At 41.2% G+C, this 13,747-nt stretch overlaps 1 protein-coding gene across 8 annotated transcripts in view; it reads left to right on the top strand.

Moving 5' to 3' along the window:
- maptb (microtubule-associated protein tau b) overlaps positions 1 to 13,747 on the top strand; it is a 48,933-nt gene that overhangs the window by 28,645 nt on the left and 6,541 nt on the right. For 6 of the 8 annotated variants that reach the window (XM_066698727.1, XM_066698732.1, XM_066698728.1 and 3 more), the window contains 6 exons: positions 926 to 1,040; positions 1,931 to 1,978; positions 2,415 to 2,680; positions 3,370 to 3,462; positions 8,215 to 8,296; positions 9,714 to 9,820. In XM_066698727.1, coding sequence (XP_066554824.1) covers positions 926 to 1,040; positions 1,931 to 1,978; positions 2,415 to 2,680; positions 3,370 to 3,462; positions 8,215 to 8,296; positions 9,714 to 9,820 — 711 coding nt within the window. Of the gene's footprint in view, positions 1 to 925; positions 1,041 to 1,930; positions 1,979 to 2,414; positions 2,681 to 3,369; positions 3,463 to 8,214; positions 8,297 to 9,713; positions 9,821 to 12,050; positions 12,202 to 13,747 lie in introns of all 8 variants that reach the window. The other 2 variants (XM_066698729.1, XM_066698731.1) reach the window with 2 other exon arrangements.

Below are 13,747 nucleotides of genomic sequence, written 5' to 3'. Positions count from 1 at the left end.
CATGGGCGTCTGCACTACTATTTGCACAAAGGGATTTGACCTGTTGCAAAACTGAGTGCCCAGTCTTTTTGTATATTGGTCGGCAAGACCAGATCTTGATCCACTCTATTCCATCTAAACCCGCATCTGTGTTCCTCCATTCCAGCACATTCTCACGGTTTGCAGATTGGTGGTGAAGCATCAACACAGCCACATTTGCGGACGGATTACAGTTTCTTCTAATATATAGGAAATGAAAAAAAGGCTGACCTGATTATTTTTTTTGGTGTTCCCTCACAAAGCAAAATCAAGGTTTTTTTTCAGCTGTAGTTCCTTTGTTTAGTTCAGTGGGGCGCCGTGGATGAAACAGCCAGTTGCTCCAAACAGCCGGCCTCAGCTCCTTCCTGTGCAGTGCTATGGTGTGATTAGTGGACAGTGATGTCTGGTGAACAAGAGCCGCTAAGTGCGGCGAGAGGCGAATTCAATGACCTCTCCGCTTAGCCTCCACAGAACAGTAGACCACATCATATAGTGAAAAGTGGTTTAATCTGTCTGGGGTGTCACAGTAATGTGGTTACATGTTAACAACATTGTTCAATCTGTTTGGATTAACCTACATTCACATTATTACACGATATCTGCCCTTGATGTCCCGAGATCCACATGGGAATATAAATAAAAATAGTAACATCTTAAAACCAAGCACTATGACCCAGTGTCTAGCTGAAATAAAAACCTGCTTCTTTTGTGGCTCTTTCTTGGAGCAGCCCAGATTTATGTATGTATGTATGTATGTATTTATTTAATTATTTTAAATAAATAATCTACATGTTTAAGGATGCTTAAACATGTGACTGGTTTGCTTGCAGTTTAAACAAAAAAAATAAGAACTACATTGAATAGCTTTAACGACTGGATATCTGTCAATGATGTGTTTTGATGGCAGGGTGCGGAAGCCAAGACTGGGGTCAAGACACCAGGTGGCACTAGACCTCAGGCCCCTGGATCCAGGATCCCTGCAAAAACCCCCACTCCTGGAGCCCAGACAGGCACCCCCTCAGGTGAGGTTATAAAACAGTCCTTAATCAATTAATCACTCAATAACTCACACTTCACACTTAAATAAAACATAACTATCCAATGAGAATAGCATCTAAGGGTGCTTTACATGAGTGTTGAGCCTGATAAATCAATAAATAAAGAATAAACCTTTATTTACATTTGAAAAAGTTCCTAATATAATTATACAAATAACAAAAGCCTCTGTTTTCTGGGCACTCCAACCCTAACTGCAACCCAGACCAAAATGTATCCCTACTTGTAGCTAAATTATTCATAATAATGCTCTCTAAGCAACCCAAATGTGACCATTCAACCATTCCTGCCTTCATCTCTATACCTAATGACAACTTTTTCTAATTTTCTTTTCCTTTTTTTTTTTAATCATGTCTGTTAATTAGCCTAACATCTAAATAATTTCCAGAATCCTTATGCTGAGCTGTGGTGCTGAAAGCAGCGAGTTCTCACTATAACCCACTGTATTACAGCAGTAGGGCATCTGGCCCATTTTAAGGCCAAACAACAGCCTGAACCCTAACCCTACCATTATAATAAACACATAAATCAATAAATAAAGTAGGTTAGGTCTTAGACTTGCAAAGGTTCAGCAACTGCTCTACAGTGTGCCAAAGGTCATTCCTTTGTGTTGGCCATTCCAATGAACCTTCCTGGGAAGTCTGTCTAGGAAAATACCCAGCTGCCTGAAAGTGATGAATAATTAAGAGGAAGCCACTTCACTGCCTTACTCTCTTAGGACCAGAAACGCCATCAGCACATCTAGGGACGTTTTATTGCTGCTCGTAAAAGATCAACCACAAATAGTCATTGTCACTTGTCAAAACAGCGTAGTTTCTGCACGTTTGACTTTTGTTGATTTTATATGACAATACAGCATCAAGGATGGATCAAAGGAAACCAGGAGCTGCAAAACATGACCGAGGTAAATATAGCTTCCCTGTTGCTACACGCACCAAAATGATTAAACAACAGCCCGTGAGTCAAAGGGGTGACTATAACTTCACACTGAACTCTTGTTTCATAGCCCAGCAAGACTCCCTCAGGCTCTGTTCTTGAGAAACAATCAGCAGTATATTTTGGGTTTTCAAACAAAGACGCACACAATCCTGAGAAAATTGCACAAAATGTAAGGGATTGTGTGCTGGACAGGACCATAAATAAAATGAACCGCCATTTAATTAAACAACCTTCAAATACATTAAAAAGAAAGAAGAACAAATACAAAGATTTTACCACAGATTGTTTTAAAACAAGAATGCTTACACAAGTTCTCTGCCTGGAAACCAAACGCAGTGCATATTTGCCCGTCATAGCCGTGTGCTGTACTATTCCTTCACGACCAATGCTTCTCTTTGTAGAGTCCCCTAAGACTCCGGAGCGCAGCGGGTACAGCAGCCCCAGTACCCCCAAGTCTCCCAGCAGCCGCTCCCACACCCCATCCCAGCAGCCAGGGGGGGCAACCAAAGAGGTGAAGAAGGTGGCCGTGGTGCGCACCCCACCCAAGTCCCCCGCCTCTGTGAAGAACCGCACGCCCGCCCCTCTGGTGCCCATGCCAGACCTGAAAAACGTCAGGTCCAAGATCGGCTCCACTGAGAACATCAAGCACCAGCCAGGAGGAGGGAAGGTAAGATCTACTGGATGGCCGGCGCTGCACAGCACACTCAATCTAGATCTCTCTCATCGCTCTGGCTTCTGTTTCTCGTTCCAACTGCTTTCCTGTCCACTTGGTGTTCCAGCGTAAATCCCCAGGGGGAGATTGTACTCTACGGAGGGCTTTTAATCCCAGTGTGCGCGGCTTCCAAAAAGTCATGTGTCCACCACTACGTATGGACACTTTCTTCATGGCCTCCGATGCAGGCTGGAAATCGCTCAGAGGGGAACTGGAAAATGTTCTCCTGCTCTGACAAAGCACATGTGGGTTTGATTGAGGCTACGTACACGTGCGCGCGCGCACACGCACACGCGCACACACACACACACAGAGAAGCTTCTATTGATTAGGATTACTGAAGTTCAGATTATTTAAGGTTTCATGCAACAATATGTTTCTAATTAAAAAAACAGCACTTTTTAGTTTTCTTCCCCCAGACCTTATTTACTTCGAGGCATAAAGTAATAGAAATGCATGATCAGTCTTATGCATGCAAATCTCCTTTTAATACAATTTTTAATAGTTAATTAAGAAGGCCAGGTGCTATATTCCCCTTGTTTGAACTTTGTATGATTTCGTATACTTTTGTATACCATTCGCCCTCAGTAGTGATGGCACCGGGCCACTTGACGCATAATTCTGTCTCCCCCTGCCTCTTCCAGGTGCAAATTGTGCAAAAGAAGATGGACTTTACAAGTGTTCAGTCTAGGTGTGGCTCCAAAGACAATATCCAGCATGTTCCAGGAGGTGGCAATGTGAGTAACTAGGGGATGAACTCAGAATGCAGTCTTGAGTCTTCCTACAGTTATGATCATCTTACAGCCCTGGCCAACATTTTAAGGACAGTATGTAAGATACTGTGGGATTGGAGCATTAGCTACATCCTAAGGAAAAGTTTTGAGAAACTATTTGGTGAGCAGACATGGCAGCTTCCGAGTAGCTCAAGTTTCAAGGTTGGTTTATAATGAATTATTATATTTGGATCAACTTGGGGAAAGATGCAGGGTAAGAGTTCAGATTTATTCATGAGAAATTACATCATCCCCACAGATATATTACATTCTGGATTTAAGTGCAAAAGAATTTGGACAAAAAATGTATTTAAAAAAAATGAAATTTCACCATATATGTGTGCTTGTAAAGAGCTTAAATGGCATCAACCATGCATATGTTTTAGTGAATTAGACTGTTCATAATTATTATTTTATTTATACTTTTAATTTAAATCCGTGATAAATGTAACAGTACATTTTTTTAAACCAGAACCATTCCCTTAGGATTGCAGTTAATGTGCTTCTCTCCATCCGCAAAAGAGATTGAGAGTGCTGTATATGGAGAACCACTTAGGACAAAAAAACTGACACAAACTTAAAATGCAAGTTAAAAAAATTATAATCTCTGAGCATAACATAAATCAATTTGTAACCAAGTACAAAAATATATGCAGCCCTTAATTTTTACTCAGTTTCCATTGTGTGGTACGTATCCCCAAAATGCAGTTTTTCGTTGAGTAAGATCCTTAAAACTTTGGCCACAGCTGTATGTCCCATCTACAAGCCTGAATCAGATTTAACGTTTTAAAGCATTCAAAGAACAAACTCCTTTTCCCACTAGAACCATTTAATCTTGTTGCTTCTTACAAATTTAACTCCAGCTCCACACAGACAGACCGATCAATTCCTGAAGGGCAACTTTTGCTCCCTTCCCGCCATTCCTAGGCCCTCCCTGAAACGCGAGAGACTATAAGACACTGTGCTTAGGATCATCTCAAACTGGCCTTCATGTTATATACTAACAGTCTGGATGTGTGGAGGGTTTAACCCATCCGAACTCTTCCAACAGTTCGACAGAAATCTGCCGTCACTAAATTAACAGTAAATGTCTTTTGGATTGTATATATGGAAGAGAAAAGAAGAACAAAACAATAAAAACTAAATGACTTTACTTCAGTCTCCAGCATTGTCATCTTGTCTGACTCTGCTTTCATTAGAAATTGAACCTCATTGTTAACCTTAAGTCAGAGCAATCTCAGCACGAGACGCTTCCCCGCAAGCAGACGCTGACAGCAAGATGACAAAGCCGAGAGACAGAGAGAGCGGGATCACAGGATTTAATTCGCAAGCCAAGCCCCAGTGCAGCCCGGCCCCCCACACTGAGACTTCACTACAGCAGAGATTAACCAGGATTTGTATGGCGAGACACAGGTTTACTCCTCAGCGGGGTTCACACCAATGGCGGGTTGCGCACCCCTGGAAGAAACAACAGCAAGGCCTAAGAATTTAATTATTCTTTTTTTAGAATTGTTACCAGAATGTTTTTTTTGAATGCTTTAATTCAAAGACCCCACAAACAAGACAAAAGGGTGGGGTACAAACAAAACATTATCAACAACACCCCCCCTCCAAAAAAAAAAAAGGAAAGCTACAGCACAGTAGTTCTCAAGTCTGTTTCGAACCAAAACCTGTGTGCATGAGTCCCCTGTCCGGCAGTACGATGCATCTGCCAGACCAGGGCACAGCCAACTGACAGATCGCTGTCTGCTGCGTCTGTTTGTTTGTTTTAATCCCTACTACCGTAACAAAATCCCTGTTTGGCTTTATTTTATCCTCTGTGCTCATGTCCCGTGAATAACGTCCACAACTCTGTATATCTGGTGATCAGGAACAAAAACAACAACCCTACCATGAGAACGAAACACAAATCCATCATATTCCATCTAACCGTGTATGGTCAACCCCCCCCCCGAAATGTAGAAAAGAAAACCCGATTGAGATTGCGTCTGTCGCCACAGTAATGGAGTTCTCAGCAGGGGGATTGCTGTGGACTGCAGACCAGTTTTGTACCCCCCCTCCACTCTCCTCCTCTGACCTCCGGGCAGCACAGCTGGTCTGTTTGTCCTGGTGATTCAATCTGGCTGTTGAAATGAGATGCTTCTATTGCCCCCACTCCCACTCCCACCTCCCAGTAAAGCCATTGTGAAGTGCTGGTGATGGACCTGTCATTGTCACACCATTGTGAGTAGAATGCGTCTGGAGGCCACACAGTAAGGAGCAGATTTTGCAGTTTTAGTGGATCTGTGTATGCCAATGACATCACCACCACAGGCTCCGAGAGCTGCTGTGGGGTGTGAGACACGACTTCCATCTACAATGATGCCCATCTTTGCCGTGATGAGGTAATGGGATTAAAACTGTGTGGCACATTTGAAAAGGTAATGACCCTGTATTCTGGTTTGTTAGTTTCGAGTTTCCCTATCACCATCATGGGTGTGTGCATGCAGAAACATTTTTTGAAAAGGGTGCGATATGGGTTCATACGTATCGTGCATTCCTGCAGCCGGATAGCCAGCCCCAATCCCAGACAGACACGTGCAGCTCTGGAAGACGGTGGGTGTGTAAGAACATTTTGCAGTTTTACACAGAGAACCCGTTATTTCTTTATTTAATTAATTAATTATTTTTTAACGCACAAAATGGAGGCCATGGTAATGTAAAATTAAAAAGACTGGCTTCTAGAACAATGTACTATTGTTGTTGTTTTATTATTTATCTGCTCTATGCTGCACGTATTTGCAAAATAGGATTTTTCTGTTTTATGGGTATGTGTATTCAGTATCTGAGGCTGAGAAAATTGCACTGCAAATTGATCTCAGAAACCAACACATGAAGTGAAGATTAAGAAAACTATATATCCACCTACTTTCAACAGAGCATCACACAATCAATCACAAGCAGGCGGACTGCCGTTCTGTTACAGATCGAGTGTTGTGTGTTGTGTGCATCCAGTGCATGGTGACACTCTCTGCCTTGGGGTGCAGTGCATTGTGGGGCCCACCGCACTGAATGCTGCCAGACCTTGACTGAAGCGCCGCCCCTGCACTGCTTACACGGTGCTGCGGTCCGCGGTGCTGGGGTCCGGTATCACAGCTTGGCCACCCTCTCCGAGTGGGTTTTGAAAATGTGGTGGAAAAAACTGCACTGCTAAATATATGTTCCTAGACTTGCATTTTCTGGAGATGTTCCTGATTGAGATTGCCAGTTTGTTTTACCCAGTGTTTCACATTTCACAAACCACTGGCAATTATTAACGGTCATGACTCTGCCAAAACAGTCTGTCAGACAGTGGAGCTGCACGCTCTCTGTGCTTGTATGCGTGAATGTGAAAATGTAACATCTTTCTCGGGAGAAAAGGTATGTTTTACTTCTATTCTCATGAGAGGTTCACTGCTAATTAACTAATGTTCATTTTTTGTTTTCACCGAGCCGTTGTGTCAGCAAAACATATTTACTTAAAAATGAATAATGTAGTGTATCTTATAAACGGGTGAGGGAATGAGTGAGAAATGTTTGTCATTGTGTTTTAATTAGGGATGATGTGCTGCTGCTCTTCTGTTTCATCTCTCATTACACAAACTATCATTTTTGTTGTTTCAGTACTTACCAAGATTTTCTTTAAGTTTAACTCCAAAAAGGTATTTCATTTTATAATTTGAATACTGTATTTTATTCATGTATTTATTTTTTTGTGTGTGCACATTTCACCTCAGTTCTGTTCTCATTAATGTCACTGATCACCAAAAACCTTTGCTCCCAAGGATCCAGACAAATTTCTTAGAAGTCCCAGGAGAGAGAAAAGAAAGGAAAGCTGATAAAAGATGGAACCTGGCCCTAATTGTGGTTCTTAGTTTACACTGTCTGAAAAATAACACCCACGGCATCCTAACTATAGTCAAAGTAAGATGTGCCCAAAAGAGACCTTTGGCAAGGAAAGGGGAGAAACCCAAGCCCAGGTTTACTGTAAGTCTTACATCCTGAAGTGCTTAATAAAAAGCAGAGGGAGCCTTTGTTACATTATAAAAGGCTGAGGGAGGAAAGAAAGAAAGAAAGAAAAAGAAAAAGAATGCCTTGAGGGTAACCAGCACACAGGAGCCAGGAATCGCAAGCACTGAGGCTTCTGTGTTTGACAAGGGGGAAAAAACAGGCAAAAGAGGTCAGAGAGTCAGGAATTTGAGAGTTATTGGAGTTGTGGCTGCTCCCTCCCCAAACAAAATGGGGTAACTAATCTAATTAGTCTATTAGGATTTGCTTCCAACTTCTGGTAATTACATAAGCAACCATATTTTCTGTGCTTTAAATATAAAGCATGGTGAACCCATTAGCCATTCTATTGTTTATGAGACTTTCCTTTCCCCTCCTGCTTCATTTGACTTTCATCATTTCAGTATCACACTTATTATGCACCTCCAGTCTCCCCATCGCGCAGCTTTCTTTTCATTTTAAGGAATTTGTCACGGCGAGGGGAGACCGAACCTTTGTCCTTGTTTACCTCACCGCAAACACAAGACTAATCTGGAAACCTGGACATCAACTTCTGCTGTCCAAGCATGTCTCGTTTGCCTGCCCTCTACAGGATGTCTTGCGTGTTTAAGCACAGAGGACCTTAAAGAATGTGTAATAATCCTCTGACGTCTTTGTGTTTATCTCCCTCCCCTCCACCACCACCACCAGATTCAAATCGTTAACAAAAAGATTGACCTGAGCAACGTGCAGTCCAAATGCGGCTCCAAGTCCAACATTCGTCACAAACCAGGTACGTTCACTCTCCTTCTACAGGTGCTCTCTGCATTTGTTCCCCTTGACTTGACTACTTTGTTGAAGACTTCTGTGATGTGTTTAAGGAGGTAGATCCTCCACATTTTTATTTTTTGTTACTTTATTCATGATGTGTTATAACTCTGTGCTGTTATGCAAGCTGGTCAAGCCATTTGCCATGCTTACTATTCTAGCATAGATTGTACAGTACAGACTTTTTATTTATTCGTGTTATTTAATCCTGTATTTCTTCACTCCTATTTTGTTACACACCACTTATTAAAACACACACAAAATATATCTATAAATATTGTTATACCTTAAAAATATTAAAACCCAGTTACAACTTAGTTTTTTTATATGACTATTTAAAACCATCTTTTGTATTCATAATTGTTACAACTGATCATCATGAGTGCCTCAAATTATTTATCATTACAATTACACCCTCTGGCCTGACTGTCAGGGGCAGATGAGCCAGGTATTTGCAGGCAATTTGGGTTATGTAAGGAATGCACTAAAAAGCAATTTCATGCAATTACATTAAATCTTGATGTTAGCTAATGTCAAATGAACATGAAATCAATAATGACCGGGTTTTTCAATGCCCCCTAATTCAGACAGTTCCATTACAGGACACGCATCCTGTAGAAACGAGACAGAATACAATGTCAAATTGTAACTTTGGTTATTATGACCTGGCTTCCCCGCAACCCTCTCCAGGATAAGCGGTTTTGAAAATGGATGGATGGATGGATGGATGTTATTACATGTATACTTAAATTACAGTAGTAGTTATGGAAGGCTAGGCATTTATTTAGATAATTACTCCAAATACGAGTAGCCTAAGCTGACATGAAAATACTGAGAAACATGGGATTTTAGAAGTCAAATTCAATTATTAAACGGCAACAACAACAGCAGACAGAATCGCCAAACGTCAATTAGGTTTCATCACCTGTAATACCTGGGTCTAATATTAGCGTGTCTAAAACAGTCATTTAATTAATTTCCTGCTTTTATCCATGCAAAAATGCATAATTCTTAATGTGATGTTCCCAAAACATGCCATCCCAAGAATCCTCCTCATTCACATGTGTGGATCTGTCTGTGCTCTCAAATTGTAACAGCCAATAGAAATCCTTTATGCATTAGTGCGTTTGCAAAGGTCAATAAGATCTAAGTCACGTTGCTTTAAAAAGTAATGCGTCACAGCGCTTAAAATATCAGCATATGTACTCAACAGACAAATGGTACATATCCTTCTCCCCCTCCTCTGTGGTAAAAGTAGTATAATGTGTTATCTTAAGCCTTGACTTAAAAATGAATCTTGATCCAGCTGGCCACATATTTTACATTGCTTTACCAAGCTTGTGTCTGGTAGGTTAATTGTGTGCAATTCTGTTTATCACCAGGGGGAGGCAACATTGAGATCAAGTCAGAGAAGCTGGATTTCAAGGTCCAATCAAAGGTCGGCTCCCTGGGCAACATTGGCCATGTTCCAGGAGGAGGCCAGAAGAAGGTGAGCCGTTCGCTTGCAGCACAGGTCTGCTGCCATGGCTTCAGACTGGAGAATCTGTACATACAGTCTGAGTCTCAAAAAAGGGCTGCTTTCACTGACCCAGCCTAGCACTATCAATGTTATTGTAGGTAAAGTAGTCCAAGACTGGTGTTAATTAAGGTCTGTGCCACCAGCTGTTTCAGTCACCTGTAATATTTAATTGTAATATTTAATTTATGGATTTATATACAACATTTGTATTCAAATTTGTCTTACTATTTCTTATATTCTTCACTGGAAGAAAATTAATCTCAGCCTCTATGACCTTGCATTGATTTTTCTAAATTAGAACAGTTACTTTATTCATATTTTTCAAGTCAATGTGTAATGGCTCTGTCTTGAATGACTGTCCACTTGCTGATTTCTCTCTCAAGGTCCGTCGGCTCAGCTCTCAAATCTTGCCTTGGAAACTGTACTGTATTCATCCTTACTGCTCTCATCTGTTGTAACATGCTTGAAACGCTTACTTTCAATCGACTTCGCTTTAGCAGGAGATTTCACTGCAGTAAAGTCAGAAACGGTACTCGCCTCCCACGCGCACTGTGAGCATAAACACAGGAGATGTTACTCTACATTCTGGCAGTACATCATGTGTAGGGAATCGGAAGCGTGTTTACAGGCCATTACTCTACTCGGCTCAGTCCGAACACTCATGTGACCAAAATTTCAGTTACAGTCACAGAGAATGTGGCGTGTTGTAATCACCGTGGCCTCTGCAGTCACAGATTGCGGTTCAGGGTAGATCCGCAGTGTACAGTTCATCTTTTGTAGACTAGAGGAAGACATGTGAGATTTATACTGTGATTGAAGAAGCTATAGACATTGTTATACTCTGAAAATGTTATAAAATCATTTTGGATTTGAAACTTAATCATCATTAATAGTTTGTCCCATTCCCATTCCCCCAATATTAAATAGTATAGACAGGCTTCCCACACTCTCTCAAAGATGACTACTGAATCAGTAATGTGCATTTACAGTACGCAGGATAGAGAAGACAGATCTTTAAAGTGCATTATTTATGGTGGTTGTCTTTTGGGTTGAAATGCATGAAAATAGTTGTTGTTTTTTAATCCAAAAACATTGATAACAATTCTAATTATTTATATATATATGTGTGTACATATATATACATATATTTATACACACTATTACATTTCAAGTGTCCCACAAAATAAAAACAGTGCCAAGAAATACTCGGCCATCCCAAATTGTGCTGCGTGGAGATGAGTTTCCACACGTTAAAGGCTGCTGTTAGGATGAGATCGGGAGAAGCTGCAAAACAAACAAGCAAAGACAGGATCTTGGCGCTGTCAAGGGCGACTGTGATTGCGCTGTTCGGTCACAGCGGTTTCCTAGGCGATAAGGACAGCGGCTGCCCGTCTCCCTGCCTTCCTTCCCTGCTCCTCTGCCTCCTGTGTGGTGTGGCATCGCCCTCCCCTCCTCCATCCTCCACTCTGATCTCCTCTCGCTGCCTGCTTCTCATCTGCAGCTCACTGAGCCACAAAGAGGAAAGACACAGAAAAGGAAAAGCCGCGATAAAACACGCACAATTACTTTGAAGGCTTGTGGGGAAAACACAGCGAATGTGACTTTAAAATGCCCCTGCAATCCAGAACTCATTGTCCTAGTTAGGAAAGCTTTATGGAACAAGTCCGTGTATTTAAAGACAAGTACACAGAATGCAAAACGCTAGACATCATAGTTAAGACACAGCACAGATTGCAAAGATGTGCTCAAACATACATCAGACAAATGTTATGCAAATTCGTGACATTTTATTTACATCATATGACATTTTCATATGGGAAATTATAGGAAATAACGTACGTCCTGTACTAGAAGGATCAGTGGATTGCTCTAGATTAAGATGAGACACGTACGACTGAAATCACATCTTTTACATAACACCCAGGTGACACTATTCATTACAGAAAAAAGAACAAGTAATGTTTGTGTCACATAAATCCACCTTATAATTTCATAATCTGATTTTAATTCAAGAGTTTTAAAAGTAAATCCAATTTGTGGCTTCAGTCAGTTTTCTTTTGGATTTCTGTTCCTCCTTTTTATTATTTAGTTTCCATGTCACTGTTATTATTTGACCTTAGTGTTGTTTGTTTGTGCCCATTCCATTCTGTTTGTTTAATGGCGGTGCGTTGTTTTGCACGTCGCTGGTTTTCATCCTTAGAGTGAGGAGGGGAAGGAAGCAGCGGAGATTACCAAAGACACCTCCCTAAATGGAGTCTGTCAGAGCCCTGCTCCCACTAACACCTGTCTGTCACCCCTTACTGAGCCAGCCATCCCAGAAGAAAGCCCCCAGATTAATCCTGATGACACCAGTAAGTACAGCCCTGCCTGCGACCCCCCGGTGATACGATGGCTGTCCTGTTCGACGTCACTGAAATCCATAGAGTGTTCTATAAAACTCCTATAGGAATCCATTCGTATTTTTTTCCTATTATGCATTCATTTCTTTTCTATTTATTTTGATTTTAAAATGTAGTTAATTTAATTTGAGGTCGATGACCTAGTAGGAGTATTCACAGTAATCCCATTTAAAAACATACATTGTACAATATCTGATCATCGAGGGGTTGTTTGTTTAAGGGACCTTTAAGGATGTTTTTTCTCATTATTTTCATTTGTGATGGATTCCTTTCAGAATCCTGAGTAATCACTTCATAGTTATTTATTGCCCTTCTTTGTGAAGCTGTAAATTGAGCTTAGACACGTTTACATAAAGGGTGTGCACAAGATAATCAAAATCCATTATGAACCATTTATGTTGCAAGCAAGACACATCTTCCTGACATAGCTCTCTAGGGTCTGTTACAGATCTGTGTCTATTTATTATGTATTTATTCGTTTATTAGCCGATTTGTAACATATAAATGTATGAATTCTCTAAAAATAAAGACATTTGTGGCAGAGCCCTGTTCTCTATCTTCAGCGCACATATTGGTCTAGTTGTGCATTTGGAAGACAGACTGGGCATAGCATGTCATATGCAGACAGCATTTCATGAAATATTAAAGAGAATTTTCTGCTGGCTAGATCAGTGATCAGATTAGTCTTTACATTGGTGTCATTCTTCTTTGGTTTTGATTTTTACTAGATGAAGAACCATTTATGTTTTTTTTTTCCTTCAGTCAAAGGGAAATACTTTTCTTATGTGTATATTTTGGTTTCTTCAATCACTGGATACAAATTCAGATCCCCTTATTATTCGAGGCATGTGCAGTATCAATCCTACCGAAGACTACATGACTTCTGACTCACCAAAGCCAGCAGGAAGACAGCGGCGATAAAATAAAAACGGACCTTTTCAAGTGGGTGCTTTTTTTACGGCCTTCTTCCGGAGATCAAGGACCGTATCTCCTCCTCTAATTGCAGAGGGCGTTTGGCGCATTGACAGATTCATCAGTCTGGACACTCACTCAACCGGCTGCTCCTGCGTCTGTGCCCTTTATTTAGGGTGAGCCCCAGCTTACCTGCCCTGAGGGATGGGGGGCAGGGGTAATGTATATCACTGGAGCGAACACCGCTCGTACCGCCAGGTGGCGCCCTCCCCCTGCACAACCCAGAGAGGGATTGATCACACGCTTATTTATTCTTTGCCACTAAACTGAATCTGTCTGAGAGCACGATGTTCAGAGCTGTTCTGCGCAGTGGCCAGCTGATATCCATCTGGAGACATCAAGGAGTCTGGACCATTGTTCCTGCCACTGTTATTGCTTCTGCTTTGTGTCCTGGCAAACAGATTCACGATTAAAGGAAAAATACTCAAGTACGGTTCCATACATGCTAAACTTGTTGTTTTTCCTTTTACCAATTCATTATTTTGTCTTGTAATGATGATAATATATTTATGGTCTGTATTGATTA

Source organism: Amia ocellicauda, chromosome 3 (genome assembly GCF_036373705.1).
Source record: "Amia ocellicauda isolate fAmiCal2 chromosome 3, fAmiCal2.hap1, whole genome shotgun sequence".
NCBI classification, from domain to species: domain Eukaryota; kingdom Metazoa; phylum Chordata; class Actinopteri; order Amiiformes; family Amiidae; genus Amia; species Amia ocellicauda.
This window is presented reverse-complemented; position numbering and strand designations above follow the sequence as displayed.